This window comes from Abramis brama, assembly GCF_963993115.1.
Source record: "Abramis brama genome assembly, chromosome: 12".
NCBI lineage: Eukaryota > Metazoa > Chordata > Actinopteri > Cypriniformes > Leuciscidae > Abramis > Abramis brama.
The window spans coordinates 26,543,225-26,571,006 of NC_139974.1; the positions used below are offsets into that span (position 1 = coordinate 26,543,225).

A 27,782-nucleotide genomic window follows, 5' to 3' on the forward strand; every position below is an offset into this window, starting at 1 on the left:
GCGCATGTCGGACACATTTCAGCGCAGCACTGCTGGCGCGAGTAATTCTGGGATGTGTAATGAATAAAAAGTGCTGTCCACTGTGCTGAGTTTGGTGTTAAATATCTATATTCATGAGACCCATTGGTCAAAGGGCTCATTTGAAAATTTGCATAATAATTCGCAGGTATGTTAGAGTTTATTTTGCGTATCTACAAATTGTTTATTATGATCAAAAACAGCTAGCTAGCATGTTAGCAGGACATGCTTGAGATGCAAATAATGTCAATAAAACGTTAAAATATGCGTAGAAATCATTAAACCGATCAAATAAATCAGCGAGTGTGTATATTTAGCGCATTATCGGTTGTGTGTTAGTGTTAGAGAATATAAAGTCCCACTGTACAGCTTGTAAAGAGTCAGATATGAAGCACACATCATTAGTATGCAACTGTAACGTTAGTCTTCACACTGTGTTTGGTTCGTAAGGTGCTGCTGACTCTGAGAGGAGCTGCTCTTCATCATGTATGCAGTTTACCGTCAGGCTCATCCGCCCACTGCTGTGGAGTTTGCCGTGTACTGCAACTTCATTTCCAGCCAGGAGAAAAACCTGGTGGTGGCAGGGACATCTCAGCTTTATGTCTACAGGATCATTTATGATGTGGAGGTAAGGTTGGAGAGTGTTTTATGTCTCTGCTTAAGTAAAGGTGTCAAATGAAATGGACGAAGATATTTAGACACAGCTACTGTCATTTAAGAAAGTGGATAAGTGAAGTCAGTTCACATAGGTGTCCGATCAGAGGATTTACTGTCCCCCCCCAGGTTCAAAATTGCTTCTACGCCCTTTTATATATATATATACAGTGAGGAAAATAAGTATTTGAACACCCTGCTATTTTGCAAGTTCTCCCACTTAGAAATCATGGAGGGGTCTGAAATTGTCATCGTAGGTGCATGTCCACTGTGAGAGACATAATCTAAAAAAAAAAATCCAGAAATCACAATGTATGATTTTTTAACTATTTATTTGTATGATACAGCTGCAAATAAGTATTTGAACACCTGAGAAAATCAATGTTAATATTTGGTACAGTAGCCTTTGTTTGCAATTACAGAGGTCAAACGTTTCCTGTAGTTTTTCACCAGGTTTGCACACACTGCAGGAGGGATTTTGGCCCACTCCTCCACACAGATCTTCTCTAGATCAGTCAGGTTTCTGGGCTGTCGCTGAGAAACACGGAGTTTGAGCTCCCTCCAAAGATTCTCTATTGGGTTTAGGTCTGGAGACTGGCTAGGCCACGCCAGAACCTTGATATGCTTCTTACAGAGCCACTCCTTGGTTATCCTGGCTGTGTGCATCGGGTCATTGTCATGTTGGAAGACCCAGCCTCGACCCATCTTCAATGCTCTATCTGAGGGAAGGAGGTTGTTCCCCAAAATCTCGCAATACATGGCCCCGGTCATCCTCTCCTTAATACAGTGCAGTCGCCCTGTCCCATGTGCAGAAAAACACCCCCAAAGCATGATGCTACCACCCCCATGCGTCACAGTAGGGATGGTGTTCTTGGGATGGTACTCATCATTCTACTTCCTCCAAACACGTTTAGTGGAATTATGACCAAAAAGTTCTATTTTGGTCTCATCTGACCACATGACTTTCTCCCATGACTCCTCTGGATCATCCAAATGGTCATTGGCAAACTTAAGACGGGCCTTGACATGTGCTGGTTTAAGCAGGGGAACCTTCCGTGCCATGCATGATTTCAAACCATGACGTCTTAGTGTATTACCAACAGTAACCTTGGAAATGGTGGTCCCAGCTCTTTTCAGGTCATTGACCAGCTCCTCCCGTGTAGTTCTGGGCTGATTTCTCACCTTTCTTAGGATCATTGAGACCCCACGAGGTGAGATCTTGCATGGAGCCCTAGTCCGAGGGAGATTGACAGTCATGTTTAGCTTCTTCCATTTTCTAATGATTGCTCCAACAGTGGACCTTTTTTCACCAAGCTGCTTGGCAATTTCCCCGTAGCCCTTTCCAGCCTTGTGGAGGTGTACAATTTTGTCTCTAGTGTCTTTGGACAGCTCTTTGGTCTTGGCCATGTTAGTAGTTGGATTCTTACTGATTGTATGGGGTGGACAGGTGTCTTTATGCAGCTAACGACCTCAAACAGGTGCATCTAATTTAGGATAATAAATGGAGTGGAGGTGGACATTTTAAAGGCAGACTAACAGGTCTTTGAGGGTCAGAATTCTAGCTGATAGACAGGTGTTCAAATACTTATTTGCAGCTGTATCATACAAATAAATAGTTAAAAAATCATATATTGTGATTTCTGGATTTTTTTTTTGATCATGTCTCTCACAGTGGACATGCACCTACGATGACAATTTCAGACCCCTCCATGATTTCCAAGTGGGAGAACTTGCAAAATAGCAGGGTGTTCAAATACTTATTTTCCTCACTGTATATAAAGAGTTCAGATGCAAAAGCCTCTAAGTGCCATCTGAAATTTTCTTCTAGAATGATCATTTTTATCAAGCTCGTATATTTAAGTTCAGTAATTTCACTTAAATGTCAATTAATAGGTCATTTTTTTATTGACATTTAAGTGAAATTACTGAACTTAAATAATTTTTCTGAGAAATCTCATTTTTTTTTAGATTTATACATCACCTGAAGGCTGAATAAATAAGCTTTCCATTGATGTATGGTTTGTTAGGATAGGAAAACATTTGGCCGAGATACAGCTATTTGAAAATCTGGAATCTGAGGGTGCAAAAAAATCGAAACTTTGAGAAAATCTCCTTTAAAGTTGTCCATTTATGTTCGCGATTGTGCTGCATTCACTCACAAAAATAAATATTTTATATATTTACAGTAGGAAATTTACAAAATATCTTCATGGAACATGATCTTTACTTAATATCCTAATGATTTTTGGCATAAAAGAAAAATCGATAATTTTGACCCATACAATGTATTGTTGGGTATTGCCACAAATATACCCGTGCGACTTATGACTGGTTTTGTGATCCAGGGTAACACACACATATATATATATATATAATTCGTCACATTTATATATCGCTTTTCTGGCTGCTCAAAGCGCTTTACATATGGAAGGGGGAATCTCCTCAATGACCACCATATATAGCCTTATTGTAATATTTCACAATAATACATTTTTTTGCTGTATTTGACAAAATAAATGTAGCCTTGGTGAGCATAAGAGACTTCTTTCAAAAACATTTTTAAAAATCGCAATTATTACGAGTATTTGTTTTTAACATTTTAAACCTGAAGTGTGAGTTTGAATTTACTGTAAAATAAATGTTGTTTGGTTTTCTTTGATTTTAAAATATATGAGTCATTAATGTAAATATTAATCATTTGTTCTAATTTCATTCTAGAGCACTTCCAAATCAGAAAAGCCATCAGGTAGCCATCTTTTAATTTTATTGTCCATAATAAAGTATTCTGTAGATTAAGATGGATTTGATTATTATTATGTTCAATAATAAACCTTGTAGATGGCAAGAGCCGTAAAGAGAAACTGGAGCAGGTGGCGTCTTTCTCTCTCTTTGGAAATGTGATGTCCATGGCCAGTGTTCAGCTCGCGGCCACCAACAGAGACGCCTTGCTTCTGAGCTTCAAAGATGCCAAGGTGTGTTTGACTACATCAAAGCTACTTCCTGCAAAAAAAGAGTTTAAATAATAATAAGTCAATCTAATGTTTACATGTTTTTTTCCCCGTTTCAGCTCTCAATTGTGGAGTATGATCCAGGCACACATGACCTCAAGACTCTGTCACTGCACTATTTTGAGGAACCAGAGTTGAGAGTGTGTATTGCCTTCATGAGCATGTTTTGAACTGCTGTTCTGCGAAGATGTGTGTTTTGATTGATCTGTGGTGTATCTCTGGATCACTTTAGGAAGGGTTTGTTCAGAATGTGCACATTCCAATGGTGCGAGTGGACCCAGAAAACCGCTGCGCTGTCATGCTGGTGTACGGCACCTGCCTGGTGGTTCTGCCGTTCAGGAGGGACACGCTGACTGATGATCAAGAAGGGATTGTGGGAGAGGGGTACAAACAAATATTTTCAAAATTTTTACACTACCGTTCCAAAATTTGCGATTTATGTTATTGTATGAATTTGCATTTATTTGATCAAAAATACAGTAAAACAGTAATATTGTGAAATATTATAACGATTCCAAATAACCGTTTTCTATTTTAATATATTGTTAAAATGTAATTTATTCCTGTGATGGCAAAGCTGAATTTTCAGCATTATTACTCCAGTCTTCAGTGTCACATGATCCTTCAGAAATCATTCTAATATGCTGATTTGCTGCTCAAGAAATATTTCTTTTTTATTATCAATGTTAAAAACAGTTGAGCTGCTTAATAATTTTGTGGAAAACCTGATTTTTTTTCAAGATTCTTTGATGAATAGAAAGTTCAAAAGAACTGCATTTATTTGAATTAGAAATCTTTTGTAACATAAATGTCTTCACTGTCACTTTTGATCAATTTAATGCTTTATTTCTTTCAAAAAAGACTGAAAGAACAGTAGTGTATCAGACACTATTAAAATGAAACTAGTAATTTTTTGCAGCATGATTTCAATGACAATGTTTCTCTTCTTTCAGGCAGAAATCGAGTTTTCTACCCAGTTACATAATTGATGTTCGTGAACTGGATGAGAAGCTCCTAAACATCATCGATATGAAGTTTCTCCATGGTTACTACGAGCCCACACTTCTTATTCTGTTTGAGCCCAATCAGACGTGGCCAGGGTATGACTGTTTATCTGCTTATCAACACTTCATTACATATACATTTCCTGTCTCAATCATATGCAATGAGTCTTTAGCATGACAGACAGGGCTTTGATTAAGCCAGGATAAGGCCTTAGTTCAATTAGGGCATTTAAAGCAACGCTATGTAACATTTTTTACCTTAAAATAATGTTTCCAAAATCGTTTCAGTGGTTCATCAAGTCGTAACAGGGTGAAAGGCACTTATGCCTCCGCTTTGCGATCCTTTATCTTCTATAACCACACTATGTAAGATTGCCAGATCGGGTCGCGTTTCTGTAGTTCTAATGAGACATAAGAAAACTACAAATTTGACTTGCTTTACGGCAAGCGTTACAATAGTCATTATTTAGTTTTTCTTCGTTTCTGATGTCGCAATACATCATACTTTCATGAAATCATGCATCATACTCTACCTTGTCTGTTGGCGTCGTTCATTCCAAAGCCAGTGCTGGATAAACAGAGGGCGTGCGTGCTACAGTAGGCTGCTGTAGGCTAAATGATTTACGACAGCGGTAATGGACAATTCCGCTTCCAAACTGTAAGGGGGCCGCAGAGGAAAAGTTCCATAGTGTTGCTTTAAGTAGCTTTTATAAACATGCCTTAGAATTATTGGTGTGCATCTTGAGACAAAACAATGACACTAACATATTTTAAAATATGTCAGTGCAAGTTGCTTTCATTTAAAACAGCTCAAACATGCATTTCAGTCAGGGACTAGGCTTAAGCCTTGTCTGTGAAATCCAGGGGTATGAGTTTTATTGAGGCACCTCTCCACATGCTGATAAACAGATGTGTTTGTTGTGGCTAGGCGTGTAGCAGTTCGTCAGGACACGTGCAGCATCGTGGCAATCTCTCTAAACATCATGCAGAAGGTTCATCCAGTCATCTGGTCGCTGAGTAACCTGCCCTTTGACTGCACTCAGGTCATGGCTGTTCCCAAACCCATCGGTAAAATGTCTTCCATACTTGCCTCTACCTGCAAGAGCTTCATGTAGACATTAATCTCTGGTTTTATGGCAGTGATTCTCAACCTTTTTGACTCCCCCACAGTGTCCCTGTGGGTCCTTAAAAAAATCTTAAATTCAGTTGTATCAAATTTAAAGCAATAAAAAGTCTTAAATATCTTAAATATAAATGGTTTAAGAAAAGTCTTAATTATCATTTTAAGAGGTCTTAAATTTGGCAACAGAAAACAGGAATTGAGATATGGTTTAATGTGATTATTAACCTTCAGAAGGTATTATTTGAACTGTAAAGTGTACAGTTCGTCCTTTTTACAGTTATTTTGGGAAGTTACAGTTATTTGCACCCCTTGTTTTTGTTAATTAATAATAAAATCATTAGAATAATTCATTTTCAGGATTCAAGAAGTTTTAGGAGTTTTAGGACTCTACCAGTCGTCCTTTATTTACTGGATAAGTATTAGGGATTGTTTTACGAATATTTTAAACTTAATTTCCACCCGATAAAATATTTTAGAACTACTTAGTAAGATGTTTATTCATTATAAAATTGTATTAATTGACCTGACTTTTATGGGTCTAGAAATCACACTTTTTAAATTAGCCTTCCTCATATACCCAAGTTTTCCACGACTGTTGGAATTCTGGTTCTTCAAAAGAACACAAACAGTTGTTGATGGGGGTGAATTTAAATAAGACACATCTTGAAATATTTTATATTTTGTCGTATTTTAATTCGTTGTAAGTCATCTTGAGGACCCCTTGGAAGTTTGCTGAGGCCCTAGTGGACCCCGGACCCCTGGTTGAGAACCACTGTATTATGGTGACAGTTTGTATTTTATAGAGATTGGGAACAGTTTCCTTACACTTAATGAATAAATTTTACTATATCATGTCAGAAAAATAATATTTAGAGTTCTTCGTGTGTAATGTTTACATTTTTGAGTCTTATTTTAACTTTTAATGTTTCAAAAGCCTGTATTTCAACTATATGAATTTGAACCAATATTATCTCTAAATGCATTAGTATGATTAATATAATTTAAACATTTAAATGTGACAGCAGGAACATGAAGACCTTCTGATTCAAATGGTCCTGCTTAAATGCTTGAAATTTTGAGTTTTGTAGACATGTATAAATTAGACGATTTTTACCAGAAAATGAAGGAACAGCAAGTCAGTGTCCAGTATACATGAAAACTCATTTAATACTGCTTCAAAACATCCCAGCATCCAACCCGTGAAGCTCTTTTTCTTCAGGTGGAGTTGTGGTGTTCGCTGTGAATTCCTTGCTGTATCTAAACCAGAGTGTTCCTCCGTTTGGAGTGTCACTCAACAGTCAGACCAATGGCACCACAGCTTTCCCCTTGAGTAAGTACTTCTGGGACTTTTTCATTAAGTCTTTATGATTACTACCCTAATTGATGAGTTTTATTCACTTTGATGTTTCCATTCAATCTGTTTTGCTCTTTAGAGCCACAGGAGGAAGTGAAGATCACACTGGATTGTTCTCAAGCATCCTTCATTACCTCCGATAAGATGGTTATCTCACTAAAAGGAGGAGAAATGTGAGATCTTTTGTTTTTATGACCATAAAACTGGATTGGTGTAAACATTTTCATTTTATTTCGAGTGTTTCTTGACTGAGTGTCTTTTCGTGTGTGCAGTTACGTGTTGACGCTCATCACAGATGGCATGAGGAGTGTGCGGGCGTTCCACTTCGATAAGGCTGCCGCCAGTGTCCTGACCACCTGTGTGAGTGTTTCGCTGTGTCAAAACCACTTAAAACATACTTCACAGTCATAGAAATCATCAGACTTCAATCCTCTGTGCTTGCTCACAGACACTCACACGCTCCTTCCATCTCTCTCCTCTCAGATGATGACAATGGAGGCCGGTTATCTGTTCTTAGGCTCTCGTCTGGGTAACTCACTGCTGCTCAGGTACACAGAGAAAATTCAGGAAACACTTATAGAAGAGGGCAAAGAGAATGAGGATAAAGAGAAACAGGTGTGTGTGATCCCTTGTGAAGAAAACATCCATTTAGCATACTTTTAAAAGAGTTCTTATTACGGAAATGACATACTTTTATAGAATATACTCCAGTGCAAACTAAATTACACTTAATTGCATGTTAATTGAACTAGATTTGACAGGTCATCTGATGTTATTTGCAAGCAAATGAAAATGTATTATAATATATGTAAATTCATAATTACTTCTATTGTATTTTTGAAATCTGGTTAAAGTACTGCTGAATGTACTGGAAAGCAGTTATGGGAAACTAACATATACTTTAATATCATGAATTGTATTAATATATTTGTAATTACACATTTGTAAGGATAATGTTGCAATTTACTACATTTAAAGGCTATTAATTTTTATTGCATTTTACACTACAGTTAAAATTATAATCAAGCTCTTTACATGTGCTTTAGTATGTTAGTCAACACATCGAAATAAGTGTACTTTAAAGCATGACAAAAGATTAGGACATTGATTTAAAATGTACTTTAAAACAAAACTTTTAATTTTACATTATTCGAAAGTGCACTTTGTAAAAGTGTACTTAAGTGTCTTAAGAAACATAGTCATGAAATTGAATTCTCTTTAAGTACACTTGTGGCCTTTTATTTCATTAATATCTGCAATTATATATTAAAATAAGATTTAGCCACTCTTTTTCTAATGCTGAGATCCAGCCAAATGATAGTTTTGTCATTCACCATACATTTTCATGAAATGTCCCCTTTAAACATATAAAATCTTTTGTAAAAAGAAATCTGAAGCTTCTTTCCTTATATTAAATGCCTCTATCTTCCAGGAAGAGCCTCCAAATAAAAAGAAGCGTGTGGATTCCACGACTAACTGGGCAGGTAGTGTAATTAATCTCAGTGTTTTACATGAACAGATATTTGTGTTAGTGTGTTTTGGATATATGTGTGTGAGTTGCTGTGTTCAGGTAAGGCGAATCTACCTGATGAGCTTGATGAAATTGAGGTGTACGGGAGTGAGGCTCAGTCAGGCACTCAGTTGGCTACATACTCATTTGAGGTGAGGTCCTATCTAATCTGATCTCTATAACACATTTCATTTACAATATTAGGGACTGTGAATACAACGCATGTACATTTCAAATGTTGTTGCCTGTACGAAACGATGTATTGAACTTGATTTGACGGGCCATCTGATGTTTATGTCCAGGTTTGTGACAGCATACTGAACATTGGACCCTGTGCCAGCGCTTCCATGGGAGAACCGGCCTTCCTGTCTGAAGAGGTACCTTTTATTTTCTCTATGGAGTACTGCAGTGATGATGTATTTTTGTAAGCTAACCCTCGTAAGTTCACATCACCCTGGTTCCCTTGACAAAAACCCATTAGGATATTTCCATTGTTGTTTGGATTATTGCAGAAAATAAAGCTCTGTGACCAACTAAAGTTTATGATAATCATCATGATAATCTTCACAAATGAACACAACTTTTATGAATTTTGAAGCCAAAATTCAATCACCAGAAGTAAAAAGCTGAATGAAGGTGAAAATTACAGATACTAAACGAACTATACCATGGTTGCATGACTTCAACGTCACCATTAAAGGGTTAGTTCACCCAAAAATTAAAGTTCTGCCATTAATTACTCACCCTCATGTCGTTCCAAACCTGTAAGTCTTTCGTTCATCTTCGGAACACAAATGAAGATATTTTTGATGAAATCTGAGAGCTTTCTGTCCCTCCATTGACAGCTACACAACTGAAAATGTGACGCTTCAAAAAGTTCATAAAGAGATCATGAAACTAATCCAAATGAATTGAGCGGTTTAGTTTTCTGAAGAGACACAATCTGTTTTTTCTAGCAAGATCTGGCAACACAAATCAAAGCTCAGACCATTTTCCCTGTGGTTTTCTTGTACCACACACATAAAGATGAGAGACACATGTCTGATTCATGTTTAAATATGATATTAACAACTAGTTGTTAATTTTAATTCCGTACAAACAGGATTTTTGTAAAGGCGGTTGTCACTACCTGCATTTTCAGGAGTTCATTTGGTTGTAGAAAGGGTTTGTCACTCCAGTAAAATACTGAACTGTGTGTGGTCAGAATGGGAACACTAAAAGGTGAACTGACAACCGAATTTAACTGCAGTATGTACATGGCATTTCAGGCTTTATTTAAAAACTTTTCCCCCCGAAAGTTTGAGTTAGAATTGCAAGAGTGCGATTATAAAACCATTGAGGCTGTGAAAGTGGACTAGGGCCTAGATGAGTTTCAGCATGAAGAAGTTTAATGTCCCCGACAACCTCTGTAGTCCCATTTAGACACTTGTTAGAAACCCTAAAAGTAAAAAAAAATCACAAGGAGGTATTACTGATGTATTTTATGTTGTAGTATAAAACAAGAAAATACCTTCAGCTAGTTAATCACAGACCCTATTTCAGGCATTTAACTAAAAACTCATTCAAAAAAACCTACTGACTTCAGGATGATGGAGCCGGAAGTGCCAAACTGCATCTCATTGCTTGATTTTGGCACTCTATTGCAGTTGAGTTGAGGTATTTAATACTGAACCCTGAGACACAGCATGAAAAGTGAGACATGTTTAGTCTCAAACATTATTAGTTCCATTTAACGGTTGAGTTGGGAAAAAATATTGGTTTTCTGATTAATTGTGATACAATGTCAATTCTTCCATCAGTTTCAAAGTAACCCAGAGCCGGATCTGGAGGTGGTGGTGTGCTCAGGATACGGCAAGAATGGAGCTCTTTCTGTACTGCAGGTATGGTTATTACTGCAGACACTGCCACCTGTGTACTCCTGGTCCTGTAAACATGGATGGCAATTGCATGTGCTGCATGTTTGAAGCAGAAATGCACAGCACTCTGTCCTGCGGCGGTGAGGCTCGTCTGCCGCAGGTTTGTGCGGGTGCTACAGTGACGTCTGGGCTTTACCAGGGCTGCCTCAGAGATGGTTGGAGAGGCCTTTAAAACACCCGAGATACAGCAGAGGCACACTGCTGATGCACTGCTCATGCATTTCACACAGGATGCATGAAACTAGTGTTATTTGTCAAGTGTTAAGTGCAAACGCGTTCATTATGAGGCCCCATTTACACCTGGTATTAACATGCATCTCAGGTGCTTTGATCTCAAATGTGTCTTAAAAACGACTTTGACGAAGAAACATAAGATAGTTTTGGTCTCCTACATAATTCCCATAATTCTATTTATGTTATATAGTTTTAATAATTTTACTATTACTATTAAAATGTGGAAAACGGTAATAAAGAATGAAAAGGTGTGTCCCTTCCTTCAAAATCTGATGGCAAGTCTCAGGAGATGCATATGAAACTCATATGGAGACCAGATTTGAATGGCGATCAAGTTTTTTTTATTTTGTTTATATGTCTATGTGATGTTTTTAATATGCTTAAAGACAAACCATGTGAAATTCAAAAGTCATTTGCTGAGTATTTTCTAATATTAACACGGATCCTAAAGTTCTTGCCTGATCATAACCCTTTTTTTTTTCCCGTGATATTTTGACCTTTTCTCTTTTGTAATGTCTCTCTGTCTTTCTACAGTCTTTCTTCAAATCTCCCTCTTGTTCTCTCTCTCTCCTCCATCATAAGTGTATACGCCCCCTTCTGATGATTGGCTAAAATTGTGTTGTGGTGCTCGGTCCAATCCACTTTCAACAGCGTTTCTCAGAAATTGCTTACTGCACTTTTAATAATACATTTCTCAGAAACAAGGCTTCTTATCTTATGTCATTTTGCATTTCAATTAAATGTCTTGATTTAAGAGTGTTTTATATATTCGTTCTGCAAAACCACAGACATACGGAGTAAAAAAAAGCACTTTTTGCAGTGTTGGCATTATAGGCCTCACATACTGTATATATGTTGACAATATATTGGCCACTGGCAAGTGAAAAGTACATATGTCAACCATTATTACTTTATTATATTAAACTTGTGATATATTTTGCTGGTTTATAGAAAAGCATCAGACCGCAGGTGGTCACAACGTTTGAACTTCCTGGATGCCATGACATGTGGACAGTCATATACTGTGAGGAGAAACCTGAAAAGGTGATTTTTTTGGTGACAGCCACATTTCACTTTTCTTATGTCTTCTATTTGATAAATCACAAATAGTAGTCTTGTTAAGCGGTTTTACTTTAACTGCTTTGCTTTGAAACTCTCCATGTCTGCAGTCTCCAGCAGAGGGCGATAGTGAGGGTCCTGAGGAGGAGAAGCACGAGCCCACAGTGGAGGATGACAAGAACAAACACGGCTTCCTCATCCTCAGTAGAGAAGACTCTACTATGGTATTCACAGGCTATATTCTGTATAACATACTACCGTATTACTTTTACTGTGTTGACTGTGTGCAGTATATATTTTGCAGGAGATATTGCTAATGTGACCTCAGCTTTACAGTGTTTCATTGCTCTTGCTGTGTGTGTTCAGATCCTGCAAACTGGTCAGGAGATTATGGAGCTGGACACTAGTGGTTTCGCCACACAGGGTCCCACTGTGTATGCAGGCAACATCGGAGACAATAAATACATCATCCAGGTGTCTCCTATGGGCATCAGACTGCTAGAGGGAGGTAAGGGAGCACATCATCAGTGTATTTTTTTAACTATGACCGTGTGATGGATGACCTGTATTTCATCTGGTCTCTGTTTCTTCTTGAACTCAGTGACACAGCTCCACTTTATACCTGTGGACCTGGGCTCTCCCATAGTGCACTGCTCTGTGGCCGATCCTTACGTGGTCATCATGACAGCAGAGGGAGTGGTCACCATGTTTGTATTGAAGAGTGACTCGTACATGGGGAAGAGCCACCGCCTGGCACTGCAGAAACCACAAATCCACACGGTCAGTCCATGCAGATATCTCAGCGTTCAAAAGTTTGGGGTCACTACGATTTTTTTAAAATACTTTTGAAAGAAGTCTCTAATGCTCACCAAAGTTTGCATTTATTTGATCAAAAATACAGTTAAAAAAGAAATATTGTGAAGTATTATTACAATTTAAAATACATTCTGTGTCTTTCTATTTAAATATATTTTAAAATGTGATGACAAAGCTGAGTTTTTAGCATCATTACTCCAGTCAGTGTCACATGATCCTTCAAAAATCATTCTAATAAGATGATTTGCTGCTCAAGAAACAAAACAGTGTTGAAAACACTTGTGCTGCTTAATAATTTTGTGAAAACTGATATTTTTTTCAGGATTCTTTAATAAGAAAGTTAAAAAAAAAAGATTTATTTGAAATAGAATTTTTTGTTACATTATAATTGCCTTTACCATCACTTTTGATCCAATTAGTTCATATTTGCTGAAAAAACCCCCAAACTTTTGAACAGTAGTGTATTTTATGCTGAACTCATGAAATGTATTTTCTGAAAACCTGTATTTTAACTTTAAATCTAAAGCAAATAAAGAAAATGATTCCTATTTTTAGGACCGAAGTTTTAAAAAAAATTGTTTTTAATTTTTTTCATGACAAACACATTTTCTTTCTTTCACATTTTTTCTTGCTTTTATTTGGTTCAAATAGTAGCAAATGGTAATAGTATAAATAATATATATATATATATATATATATATGCATATACACGTATACATATATAAACGCACAATAATACAAATAAAAAAAAGTTTTTTTGTAATTGCCATTAATCTCATTAGATTCTCTTTACTGAAATACAGTAATGTACTGAAATACAGTAATGTACTGAAATATATTAAATGTTGAATATTTTTTAAAGTGTTCTCAATATGACCAATTCAATTTTTTTCTCAGCAATCACGTGTTATTACATTATGTGCATACCGTGATGTCAGTGGCATGTTTACCACTGAGAACAAGGCCAACTTCCTGGCCAAAGAGGAAGCTCCCATCAGAACCCAATCAGAGACAGAGACCATTATCCAGGACATCAGGTATCCACACACTCATTTTTTAAAATGCTATTATTTCCAGTCTTGTGACTTTTGTCTATAATTATTCATTTTCTTTCCCTCATGTTCTGTGCCAGTAATGCGTTGGATGATGAGGAGGAGATGCTGTATGGGGAGTCGCACCCTCTGACCAGCCCTGGTAAAGAAGAGTCCGGCCGCGGCTCTGCAGCAGGGAACTCGTCTCAGACTGGAAGAGAGGGCGGCCAGAGCAGACTGGAGCCGTCACACTGGTGCCTGCTGGTCAGAGAGAACGGAGTCATGGAGGTGACAAACATACTCACTGATTCACAGAGATTTCCTTGAAAGAGCTGTATGGATTTAAGTTGGATTTGTGGTGAAAAGAATGTTTTGTAATTATTAAAAAATTAAGTAAAATAAGTGATATATAGTTATATATTTCTTTTTTTTACTTTTTTAATATTTTATTATTTCATATTAAATTTTAAAATGTCCCTTTTTATGACTCTAAAATCCATATAATTTACCCAAAAATACAAAGATGAAAAGTTTATCTTCCTTTATGGTTGCTTAGTATGATACATCAATGACACTAAATTAGTGATTAGAGGCTGTTTCATGGTATAAGCTTTCATATATAGCACATGTAAAACATAAAATTAGTGTTTTGTTCTTATTATCGGTTGTTAAGATTCTTTTGTCGTTTCTTAATCAGATCTACCAGATTCCCGACTGGCGCTTGGTTTTCCTGGTGAAAAATTTCCCTGTTGGTCAACGTGTTTTGGTTGACAGCTCTGCTAGCCAATCGGCTACTCAAGGGGAGCTCAAAAAGGAGGAAGTGACGAGGCAGGGAGACATCCCATTGGTCAAAGAAGTTTCTCTTGTGTCATTAGGCTACAACCACAGCCGTCCTTACCTGCTGGTAAGTTTATCACAGAAACCTGCTCCTCTGGATGAGATGAAGTTTACGGTTTTAATTTGACTAAATTTGTCAATCAAATCCTAACAGGCACATGTTGATCAAGAGCTTCTGATATATGAGGCCTTTCCATACGACCAGCAGCAAGCTCAGAGCAACCTGAAAGTGCGCTTTAAGAAGGTACAAGCCAGCACTAAATACTCTCCTCTGGACGTTTACTCTAATGATGCTTGAATGATGAAGAGTGGTGGCTTTGTTTTCTTCCTGTCAGATGCCTCATAACATTAACTTCAGAGAGAAGAAGTCTAAAATTAGAAAGGACAAGAAGCCTGAGGGTCAGGGAGAGGAGACTCTGGTGGTCAAGGGTCGTGTGGCCAGATTCAGATACTTCCAGGACATCTCAGGATACGCAGGGGTACGTCTGTCTGTGACTTGGTTTAAAAACTGTATATTTCTGGTCATTTTCTTTTTCTTTTCTTTTTTTATCGGTGCCTTTACTTTGTGTTAAATTCTAAATGTATATAAGGTAATAAAGTTTATTTTTGTATTCTTTTCATACTATTATAGTATTTTTTTTTTATCTGTTTTTTTTTTTTTTTTTACATTTCTTTTAGTTTTAATTAATTCTTGTTTCAGTTTTAGTAATTTGAGTTCTTAGTACTTTAGTACTTAGTTGCCAAGGCAAAATATCTAATATTTATATATTTTTATTTTATTTCAGCTTAATTTCAGTTACCCAAAATTATTTTCAATAGTTTTTGTTAACAATAACAAAACTGCTGGCAAGTTATCAGAGCTGGCATACAATACATTGGCACCGATTTGAACAGTTTATCCAATTTTTTTCTTTCTAATGCCAAGCTTAAATTTGTAAAATAAGCACTACATATAGGTTGGCGCTATTTTTCAGGTGTTTATCTGCGGGCCGTCTCCTCACTGGATGTTGGTGACCTCTCGTGGGGCAATGCGGCTCCACCCCATGACAATAGATGGCGCTATCGAGTCCTTCTCTCCCTTTCACAATATCAACTGCCCCAAAGGATTCCTCTACTTCAACAAACAGGTACAAACAAGTTCTAAAATGTACATTAGCGTTTGGTATTGGATGTTAAATGACTTTAATGACTGTTATTATATTAAATAATATAATGTGCGTTTAATATTATATTAAAAGTGTTATTCACCCTCCAATGTATCAGGATATCTTGGGAAGATGATTTTGACAGGTTAAATGTGTTACTGAAGTGCATTTGCCTCTTTAGGGCGAGCTGAGGATTAGTGTGTTACCCACTTACCTCTCATACGATGCTCCCTGGCCTGTCCGCAAGATTCCACTCAGGTGTACCGTCCACTATGTGTCGTACCACATGGAATCCAAGGTAGTACAAATGCTGTGGGATGTACATAAGGAGTTCACTGAATGTAGTCATAATTTAGCATCATTTTTAAACTTTTAACTTTAAACTATGTATGACCCGTAAAGGGACAGTTCACCCACAAATCAAAATTCTGTCATCATGTTCTAACTCTCATGTTTTTTCCAAACCTGTTTGACTTTCTTTCTTCGCTGAAACATAAGACAAAATATTTTGAAGAATGTTGGTAACCAAACACTTTTGGTGACCATTGACTTCCGTTGTATTGCCAAAAATACATCGGAAGTCAATAGGAACAGAAACCATTTGGTTACCAACATTCTTCAAAATATCTTCTTTTGTGTTCCGCAGAAAAAAGAAAGGCACAGTCACATTTATCGCCGCTCTGCGAAAGTTTTGCCATGCGAAATCCAGTAATTTCAACAAAATTCACATTAGGGTGAAAAAGTTAGCATATTTCACTCGTGTTCCAGTTAGTCGCACAAAAAAGGCTGTGTTGACCAACAGAAAGCTGCTTTGTTTGAAAGTTATTTCTGTGTGGCCGGAGCTTCAGGCATCGCTACTCTATTGGCAATGGACAGTGACTGCAAAATTTCGCTATTGTGACTGCATCTTTAGAATTAGGCTGGCTGTTTTTGCTGCTGTACCTTTAATATTTCATATGTAAATGAGATCTGTTATGATTGCTCTTTGCATGAATAACAATAGTATTCAGCATTAAATGAGTGTTGCTATGTAAATGCGTGCAGTCATGTGTTCATACGTGGTCCATTGTGTGTGTTTCAGGTATATGCTGTGTGCAGCAGTGTTAAAGATCAGTGCACTCGTATTCCCAGAATGACTGGAGAAGAGAAGGAGTTTGAGACCATTGAAAGAGGTGACACTTTGTTTGGATGTGTACATGGAGAAAGTGAAAGTGTCTGATTTGATGGGGTCTTAATAGTTTAATTGTTCTCTCAGATGAACGGTACATCCACCCTCAGCAGGACAAATTCTCCATTCAGCTTATCTCTCCGGTCAGCTGGGAGGCCATCCCAAACACACGGTGAGAACCACCTTCATGTTTCACTTAAAGGGATAGTTCACCAAAAAATAAAAATTATGTCAGCATTTACTCACCCTCATGTCATTCCAAACTCATAAGAGTTTTGTTCATCTTCGAAAACACAAATGGAGATATTTTTAATGAAACCTGAGAGATTTCTGTCCCTTCATTGAAAGACCAGGTAAACACTTTCAAGCTTCAAAAAGTTCATAAAAATCATAAAAGTAATCCATATGAATATTGGTTTCATTCAAGTCTTCTAAAGAGACACGATCACTTTATATGACGAACAACAGATTTAATTTAGGCTTTTATTCACATTTAAACATTGATCAACACATACAAAGCGCACATCAATATGTTAAACGGAAGCTCAAACCTCTCATTGGCTTTCATATGTCAAGCAAGTACAATTGAGCTTCAGTTTACTATATTTGATGTCTCTTTATGATGCATAAAGTTTTGTTCTTTCATTAGAGGGACAGAAAAGTTAAACAAAAGTCTTATTAGGTTGGAATGACATGAGGGTGAGTAAATGATGACTATCATGAAAAATAAACCGAACAGTCTGTATGATATTGTTGAACTGTCTTTGTCAGCATTGACCTGGAGGAGTGGGAGCATGTGACGTGCATGAAGACAGTGGCTCTGAAGAGTCAGGAGACCGTATCAGGGCTGAAGGGATACGTGGCCGTGGGCACGTGCCTCCTGCAGGGAGAGGAGGTCACCTGTAGGGGCAGAGTGAGTCTTCACTTACATACATCTGTAAACACTCCTGACAGGTGCAGTAAGTAGTAGTACATTAAAGGGATAGTTCACCCAAAAATTTAAATTAGCCCATGATTTACTCACCCTCAAGTCATCCTAGGTGTATATGACATTCTTCTTTCAGACGAATACAATCAGAGTTATATAAAAAAATTACCTGGCTCTTCCAAGCTTTATAATGGCAGTGAAAGACCGTTTCTGTTTTGAAGTCCATAAAAGTGCAACTTATAAGTGCATCATAAAAGTGCTCCACATGGCTCTGGGTTAACCCTCTGGGGACCAAAAACGCGCCCGCGCGTTTTGCTCGTTTTTTTTTTTTAGCAATGAAAAATAAACACTAAATGCTCTGTTAATTTTGATCTTTCATTTTCGTGTAATACATCAATCGATCCTGTTCAGTTTCTATTTTTTTTCTGTATACTCACAATAAAAATAAAGTGTTTTGCTTTTTGACAAATAAAGAAAAATTAACATGATGCGATTTCTGCCTTCTCTCTGTCAGTAAACTCCCATTTGAAACGCGTTCGAAAATGATCTATAACTCCGCGAAAATTCAGTCAAACAGGCAAACAGACCCACGGGCATAAAGCTTGAGATCGCATCTTTTAAATGAAGTAATTTATATAAAAAACAAATATTCTCAGCTTCTGTAATCTGTATAAAAAGAGAGCGACTCCAGTCGAGCTCATTACGAGCTCATTCAAAAGTAATGTGACCACTCCCCGGAGAGCGCGTGCTATTCAAACGCAAATTCTGAGAACCCTTTCAGACCTGTGAAACGCCCACATCAGCTGTAAACAAAGCGCCGCGAGTGAGGCATAATATAGCCTACCTTATGGAGAAAAGATTCCTCAGAACAGTGTTGATATGAGGAGCAATATCTCCTGATATGAGGAGCAGATCCCGCTGAGGAGTGAGGTAGGCTGTTTTCTTTTCTCAAATGTTGATGTGGAATAACGTTATGGAATAACGTTAGTGTAGGCCTATGTAAACCGCAAAAAGATGAATCGCATTTCTATAATATGACTCGCCTTTCTGTGAGATGAATGAAGGGTACATATTTGTAAAGACTGTTTAGCCTATATGAATCGCGCGCCTGCGTGTGAAAGAATAAACTGCTTTGCTATAGCCTACTGAGATGAGTAAAAATCAACTGGAATATGTTGAAATAAAATGTATTTGTATAAGCAACGTATTAAACTGCAAATTAGCATTTATATGCCCTAATATTTCATAAAAACAACGTTACAGTCAGGCGAAGTATGAAAGACAACATTTTGTTGACTATTTGGGTACAGTTTTTAGGCTACTGTAGAATATACTGCCACATCAAATAAGCTTTTGTTTAGCAATTTCTGCTCATATCTAACGTTATATATATGAACGAGCTTCAGAAGGTGTGCGAGACGCTGCCGTACCCCGTGTGATACTATTTTTGTCAAAAATAAAGTCATAGACTAAGATGTTAGATGTTCCAATGTTGGCTATATTCAAACTAATGAATACATATGATAAAATGTAGGCCTATAATCTTCTTTTTTTTCTTTTTTTTTTACAAAGAAAGAGTACACTTGAAATATTGTTGAAATTGTAATTGTTGTAATTGTAACATTTTTAATAAAATAGCAAAACATATTTACAAGAGAGATGTAAGCGAAATCTTAAATGGTCAATATAAGTCTTCTTCTAAATACATCTTTTGTCCTTGCATTGTGGCTCAGTCAGTGTCACACCTGAATGAATGGCTCATTATGCAGAGTCATTATGCAGAGTGGGTGGGACATTGTAATCTAAGGTGTAAACTACTCCTCCTTCACGCCCCCCCTCGCATATTGGCTTTCCAAGCAAAACCTGTTTTACACCATTTAAATCAATGTATTTTTTTTTTGTGAACGATAAAGCAAGACTATTTTCACATCATTTTGAAGCTAGAACTCAAAGGGACAACATCCATTAGTCAAAAGTCTTGTGGACACATATTTAATATGTGGTTTGTGGTCTTAATTCAGCAACTTTCATTCTTATTTTTTCCAATAACCACGCATAAACATTATTCTCTTAAAAATACAAACATCTACATACACGTTGCTCGCATATTATGGTAGCCCTGTTTGTGCTATATAGAGTGAATTTACACCTTAGCCATTAACATGTTTATAAATAACTGAAAAAAGCACAAATGTCAAGGCATGTCAGAACATCTCAAGGACCCCAAAAACAGCTTGGTCCCCAGAGGGTTAATAAAGGCCTTCTGAAGCAAAGCGATGAGTTTGTGTAAGAAAAATATTCATATTTAAAACTTTATCAAGTGAAATAACTAGCTTCCGGCCAAATGAACATATGGATTCGACTTAAGCCTAAAGCGCAACTTATGCGTAATGTGACATACTGCTGAGACTGCATACTCATCGCTTCGCCTCAGAAGGCCTTTATTAACCCCTCGGAGCCATGTGTGGAGCACTTTTATGATTGACAGATGCACTTTTATTGACTTCAAAATAGAAACGGCCATTCACTGCCATTATAAAGCTTGGAAGAACCAAGACATTTTTTAATTTAACTTTTAATACGAACGTTTGTATTCGTCTGAAAGAAGAATGTCATATACATAGACTTAGTAAATTATGGGCTAATTTAAATTTTTGGGTGAACTATCCCTTTAATGAAATGGAAGTACATTCATATATATACACTCACCTAAAGGATTATTAGGAACACCTGTTCAATTTCTCATTAATGCAATTATCTAATCAACCAATCACATGGCAGTTGCTTCAATGCATTAAGGGGTGTGGTCCTGGTCAAGACAATCTCCTGAACTCCAAACTGAATGTCAGAATGGGAAAGAAAGATGATTTAAGCAATTTTGAGCGTGGCATGGTTGTTGGTGCCAGACGGCCGGTCTGAGTATTTCACAATCTGCTCAGTTACTGGGATTTTCACGCACAACCATTTCTAGGGTTTACAAAGAATGGTGTGAAAAGGGAAAAACATCCAGTATGTGGCAGTCCTGTGGGCGAAAATGCCTTGTTGATGCTAGAGGTCAGAGGAGAATGGGCCGATTGATTCAAGCTGATAGAAGAGCAACTTTGACTGAAATAACCACTCGTTACAACCGAGGTATGCAGCAAAGCATTTGTGAAGCCACAACACGCACAACCTTGAGGTGGATGGGCTACAACAGCAGAAGACCCCACCGGGTACCACTCATCTCCACTACAAATAGGAAAAAGAAGCTACAGTTTGCACGAGCTCACCAAAATTGGACAGTTGACGACTGGAAAAATGTTGCCTGGTCTGATGAGTCTCGATTTCTGTTGAGACATTCAGATGGTAGAGTCAGAATTTGGCGTAAACAGAATGAGAACATGGATCCATCATGCCTTGTTACCACTGTGCAGGCTGGTGGTGGTGGTGTAATGGTGTGGGGGATGTTTTCTTGGCACACTTTAGGGCCCTTAGTGCCAATTGGGCATCGTTTAAATGCCACGGCCTACCTGAGCATTGTTTCTGACCATGTCCATCCCTTTATGACCACCATGTACCCATCCTCTGATGGCTACTTCCAGCAGGATAATGCACCATGTCACAAAGCTCGAATCATTTCAAATTGGTTTCTTGAACATGACAATGAGTTCACTGTACTAAAATGGCCCCCACAGTCACCAGATCTCAACTCAATAGAGCATCTTTGGGATGTGGTGGAACGGGAGCTTCGTGCCCTGGATGTGCATCCCACAAATCTCCATCAACTGCAAGATGCTATCCTATCAATATGGGCCAACATTTCTAAAGAATGCTTTCAGCACCTTGTTGAATCAATGCCACGTAGAATTAAGGCAGTTCTGAAGGCGAAAGGGGGTCAAACACAGTATTAGTATGGTGTTCCTAATAATCCTTTAGGTGAGTGTATATATATATACAGTGAGGAAAATAAGTATTTGAACACCCTGCTATTTTGCAAGTTCTCCCACTTAGAAATCATGGAGGGGTCTGAAATTGTCATCGTAGGTGCATGTCCACTGTGAGAGACATAATCTAAAAAAAAAAATCCAGAAATCACAATGTATGATTTTTTAACTATTTATTTGTATGATACAGCTGCAAATAAATATTTGAACACCTGAGAAAATCAATGGTAATATTTGGTACAGTAGCCTTTGTTTGCAATTAAAGAGGTCAAACGTTTCCTGTAGTTTTTCACCAGGTTTGCACACACTGCAGGAGGGATTTTGGCCCACTCCTCCACACAGATCTTCTCTAGTTCAGTCAGGTTTCTGGGCTGTCGCTGAGAAACACGGAGTTTGAGCTCCCTCCAAAGATTCTCTATTGGGTTTAGGTCTGAAGACTGGCTAGGCCACGCCAGAACCTTGATATGCTTCTTACAGAGCCACTCCTTGGTTATCCTGGCTGTGTGCTTCGGGTCATTGTCATGTTGGAAGACCCAGCCTCGACCCATCTTCAATGCTCTAACTGAGGGAAGGAGGTTGTTCCCCAAAATCTCGCAATACATGGCCCCGGTCATCCTCTCCTTAATACAGTGCAGTCACCCTGTCCCATGTGCAGAAAAACACCCCCAAAGCATGATGCTACCACCCCCATACTTCACAGTAGGGATGGTGTTCTTGGGATGGTACTCATCATTCTTCTTCCTCCAAACACGTTTAGTGGAATTATGACCAAGTTCTATTTTGGTCTCATCTGACCACATGACTTTCTCCCATGATTCCTCTGGATCATCCAAATGGTCATTGGCAAACTTAAGACGGGCCTTGACATGTGCTGGTTTAAGCAGGGGAACCTTCCGTGCCATGCATGATTTCAAACCATGACGTCTTAAGTGTATTACCAACAGTAACCTTGGAAACGGTGGTCCCAGCTCTTTTCAGGTCATTGACCAGCTCCTCCCGTGTAGTTCTGGGCTGATTTCTCACCTTTCTTAGGATCATTGAGACCCCACGAGGTGAGATCTTGCATGGAGCCCTTTCCAGCCTTGTGGAGGTGTACAATTTTGTCTCTAGTGTCTTTGGACAGCTCTTTGGTCTTGGCCATGTTAGTAGTTGGATTCTTACTGATTGTATGGGGTGGACAGGTGTCTTTATGCAGCTAACGACCTCAAACAGGTGCATCTAATTTAGGATAATAAATGGAGTGGAGGTGGACATTTTAAAGGCAGACTAACAGGTCTTTGAGGGTCAGAATTCTAGCTGATAGACAGGTGTTCAAATACTTATTTGCAGCTGTATCATACAAATAAATAGTTAAAAAATCATACATTGTGATTTCTGGATTTTTTTTTTTAGATTATGTCTCTCACAGTGGACATGCACCTACGATGACAATTTCAGACCCCTCCATGATTTCCAAGTGGGAGAACTTGCAAAATAGCAGGGTGTTCAAATACTTATTTTCCTCACTGTGTATATATATATAAAAAAAAAAATTTTTTTGAGATCATGTGATCTCAAAATTGGGAAAAATAAAATATTTATAATATAATAATGAATTGCAACAGCTGTGTTTCAGAGTGAAGCGCAGTACTGCGTTCATTTATACACAAGCAGTAAATGCTGCTCCACACAAACTCCATACGAGTTTGAGTCGCTTTAACGTGCAACTGTGAACGTGACATGAGCCAATCATCTTTCCATAATTGTAATGAGAAAGGCTTATAAACAAAAGAGAAATCTGTGCTTTAAGCAGCTTAAAAGTTAACAGCGCGAAATCTTAGTATTGTAATTTTACAGTTCTCTTTTTTTATTGTACTGAAAAATAAAAATATTATATATTTTTCCTAAATACTTTATTTTACAGTGCAATATTGCAACCGTAATATTTCTTATTTTGTTTAATATTTAATAATTATTATTTATAATTATGATATATAATTATAAAATTGTGCAGCCCTGCAAACAAGCACAGCAAACGTAGAGTCCGCTTCTGATCTGGGTTCATTCCGTCTGACAGATCCTGATTGTGGATGTGATTGAGGTCGTGCCAGAGCCCGGTCAGCCCCTCACCAAGAATAAGTTTAAAGTGCTGTATGAGAAGGAGCAGAAAGGACCTGTTACGGCTCTCTGTCACTGCAGTGGATACCTGGTGTCTGCCATCGGACAGAAGGTACCACACACGTTCACATGTGCTGCATCACATGAAATAGAATGCCATTTCTGTTCATTCTGTATGATGGAGTTGTGTGTGTGTGTGTGTGTGTGTGCAGATCTTCTTATGGAGCCTGAGGGATAATGACCTGACTGGCATGGCCTTCATCGACACGCAGCTCTACATCCATCAGATGCACAGCATCAAGAACTTCATCCTCGCTGCTGATGTCATGAAGAGCGTCTCTCTGCTGCGCTACCAGGAAGAGAGCAAGACGCTCTCGCTCGTCAGCAGGGTAACCTGTCATGAGTTTGCAGTCAAATATCAGTCAATTCCTTTTTTGATTTAGTTGGATTTAAAGGGATAGTTCACCCAAAAATTAACATGCTGTCATTTACTAAGTTCCAAACACATACGTTTCTTTTGTGGAATACAAAGTAAGTTTAACAGAATTTTCTCGCTGTTACTTTTCATACAATCAAAATGAATGAGGATGAAAGCAGTCAAACAAAATAGCACTGTAAATTTGATCATAAAAGTCCAGAAATACACTTTAGCATACTTTAAAAAAAAGAGTACTCATTACGTAAATAATATACCGGTACTTAAAAAGAATATACTTAATTGTGACCGTGGCATGTTTTCAAACACTTATTTGCATGTTATTTACAATATAATGAAAATGTATTATATTTACATTTAGATTTTAATAGTTAGCTGAACTTTACAGTGCTTTTTTTACCGACATTTATATGTTATTTCAAAATTATTTCTATTGTCTTTGACATGGTTAAAGTATACTGCCGAATGTACTGACAGTTACTTAACTAAAACTAAAATATACTTTAATGTTATTTCTATTGAAACTTGTCATTTATTTAAATATATATTTAGAATGGCATATTTTCAATGATAAAATGATGGCCTATTTCATTATCATGTTATCTGTAAGTCCGTTTTTTTTTTAAATACACTTTTAAGATTTGAAGTACACTACAAGTGCACATTCAGTCCAGTTAAGCACACTTCTTATAAGGGTCCTCACTTGAGGAACCAGCCAGACGGAGTCAATTGAACGCAAAGATGTCACCAGCTTTATGCAGCTTATAGTGACAAATTGATAAATACTTAGATGTGAACACTAGGTCTGATTGTCCCATGTTTCTTTTTGTTTCATCATAGGATGCAAAGCCCCTGGAAGTTTATAGCATTGAATTTATGGTGGACAATAACCAGCTTGGCTTTCTAGGTAAGTGACTTACCATCTTCTTCTGTTTTATGATTAAACACTCTTGTTAACATCACTCATTTGAGCTCTTAAACCTTTTCTTAGTTTCAGACAGAGACAAAAACCTGTTGGTCTACATGTACCTGCCTGAAGGTGAGTCATTTATTTGATCCTTTCTGCAATACTTTTAGACTATGCTCTTTCCCAGTGTCCCACATCAAACGCATGTCCTTCATTGTACCATCTTTAGCCAAAGAGAGTTTCGGGGGCATGCGTTTGCTGCGACGAGCAGACTTCAACGTGGGCGCTCACGTGAACGCCTTATGGAGGATGCCATGCCGCGGAACTCTGGACACGGCCAGCAAAAAAGCGCTCACCTGGGATAACAAACACATCACCTGGTTCGGTGGGTCTCTTCACCTGCTTCTCTTGAGGCTTTTGAACACCTTCGCACCCTAGCAACCAACATTCATGAAACATGATCATTGAGCCATCATTATTTTAGAATTCCCTAGTTAAACCAGTTCATTAGAAACCTAACTGTGATTCTGTGTCTGTGCAGCTACGTTGGACGGTGGCGTCGGCTTGCTTCTGCCAATGCAGGAGAAGACGTACCGCCGACTGCTGATGTTGCAGAACGCCCTCACCACAATGCTGCCACATCATGCTGGGCTCAACCCAAAGGCCTTCAGGTACTGATTCTTCTCATTAGTTCTGCTGACGTCCTGAGAGACGCGAATCAGCGAAACCCCACAACGTTCCAGCTTATCACATTACACCACTTCTTGGGATTCAACGCTTTTGACCAATGAATTTCCATGAACTTTTTAGGAATTGCTTTTAGAGATTGGGGTAGATTTCCAGTTGCATCTCAGGGAATTTGTTTGCATCTCTGGAATTGTCTTTGGAACAGATTTAAACAATTAATATTAATTAATACTTAACATTTTACAAATGAGACCCTCAATGGAGAGACGTGCGAGCACATTTTACTCTACGTGAGCATTTCATAAAAAGCCAATAAATATTTTAGGGCAGAGCATAACTAAAAAGTTATATTCAGTAAGACATTTCCAGGCCACATTTGACATTTCTGTTGCATATTTTAGTGCACTTCTTTGTACCCTCTCAGCATTTCCTACTGTGTATTGCTGCAGGATGCTGCACTACGATCGGCGGACGTTGCAGAACGCTGTGAAGAACATTCTGGACGGAGAGCTGCTGAATAAGTACCTGTACCTCAGCACCATGGAGCGAAGCGAACTGGCCAAGAAGATCGGCACAACGTCAGACATTGTGAGTGCTGAACTCTAAAACACTCACTGTCACACTTTACCTCAGTGAGCAGTGAATGATACACCCTCAGTGCAGGGCAGAGGAGAAGTGATGGAAATATATTGAATAATCATTGTATATAATTAAGCAGTACTTGCATTGTGCTGGAACCTAGTGCCTTCTTTTTTATATTCAAAAAACAAGAACTTGATATAAATGAACCCGTGCTTCTGATAAATTCAGCTTTTTTTCCTCCTCTGGGAATGAAAATAGTTCCTAAAGAAGCCAAAGCACTAAGCTGAACCTGGCCAAAAACCAAACAACGGTCACATACTGTTACAAACACTAATGCTGTCTTCATTTGCCATCAGAACTGTCCTACTTCCCACTTCTGAAATCGGAATTATTATGAGTTTGTCGCGTTCCAAGTGTTTTGTTGTTGGAAAGAATAGGAATCATGGAGTGCAAGGTTCATTCTTGCCTATTTCTTGGGGAAGAGCTTGCTAATGATTCTGGAAATTAAGTAAAATAAATGCAATTCTCACTATTAGAAATGCATACAGTATGCATCAAATTTTGTTCTAATATTGAATTATTTTTATAATTTACGCCCCCCCCCCTTTTAATTTTATAAAAATAAAATAAAAGTTTGTTAACCATAAAAACTGGCCCTCAAACTTGGAAATTCAAGTATTAAAATGATCTGTTTCCATATTTGCAGTAATTCCGGTTGCATATGAAAGGCAGCATTAAATATCAGCATCACTGAATGCCACTCAGCCAATCAAATGAGAGAACTAGACCCGTTGTTTAATGTTCGGATACTACAGTAATGACAGCAATAATCTCCACATGTGCTTCCTTCCTGTTCATGAGCTTTTCTGCTCTCTCTTTGTTTCAGATCTTGGATGATCTTCTGGAGATTGACAGAGTAACTGCTCACTTCTGAAGAGCTTCCGCTCTCATTCTCAATGTATTTCGTCACCTGAAGATTCCCTTTCTGCCCGCTGTTTTATATTTCAGTGTTTTGATAGAAAATCAGAAAACTAAAATTTGTCATACTGTTGTTGTTTTTTGTTGAGTGAAAGAATGAAATGCAGTAAATGGTATTGTATTTCATAGAATATTTTGTAAGTAAAAACCAAAAGAAAATGAACATACTTTGCATCTTGACATTCAGAACAGACAAACATGCTTTCAGTGTCATTCTTCCCTACAGACACGGGTCCTTCTCTGTCTGCACCACTAGAAGGGTACAACTAAGAAGCAGATTTCTCTCAGACTTTCCTTGTCAAAAACACTATAAACTAGGGCTGGGAATCACTGGGTACTTCACGATACGTTGTTCACGATACCGATA

General features: G+C 37.9%; 1 protein-coding gene across 1 annotated transcript; it reads left to right on the plus strand.

Annotated features, from left to right (window-relative positions):
• cpsf1 (cleavage and polyadenylation specific factor 1) lies at positions 1–27,612 on the plus strand. The gene is made up of 38 exons (XM_084130059.1): positions 1–166; positions 469–646; positions 3,391–3,418; positions 3,511–3,644; positions 3,740–3,820; positions 3,913–4,064; positions 4,634–4,780; positions 5,613–5,752; positions 7,027–7,137; positions 7,241–7,334; positions 7,434–7,521; positions 7,645–7,776; positions 8,594–8,645; positions 8,732–8,823; positions 8,974–9,048; positions 10,471–10,551; positions 11,773–11,865; positions 11,991–12,104; positions 12,247–12,388; positions 12,482–12,660; positions 13,594–13,733; positions 13,829–14,015; positions 14,425–14,631; positions 14,719–14,808; positions 14,900–15,043; positions 15,539–15,691; positions 15,891–16,007; positions 16,791–16,881; positions 16,965–17,049; positions 17,649–17,790; positions 23,785–23,937; positions 24,038–24,214; positions 25,102–25,168; positions 25,253–25,300; positions 25,398–25,553; positions 25,710–25,839; positions 26,305–26,443; positions 27,324–27,612. The coding sequence occupies exons 2-38, from the start codon at positions 503–505 to the stop codon at positions 27,369–27,371; spliced, it is 4,353 nt and encodes a 1,450-aa protein (XP_083986185.1). The 5' UTR covers positions 1–166; positions 469–502; the 3' UTR covers positions 27,372–27,612.
• Positions 27,613–27,782: the final 170 nt, after the last annotated feature.

Coding starts and splice junctions, on each gene's coding strand:
- cpsf1 (XM_084130059.1), top strand. CDS start 503: ATGTATGCAGTTTACCGTCAGGCTCATCCGCCCACTGCTGTGGAGTTT. Junction 3,419..3,510: donor CAAATCAGAAAAGCCATCAG/GTAGCCATCTTT, acceptor TAAACCTTGTAG/ATGGCAAGAGCCGTAAAGAG. Junction 25,840..26,304: donor CTCAACCCAAAGGCCTTCAG/GTACTGATTCTT, acceptor GTATTGCTGCAG/GATGCTGCACTACGATCGGC.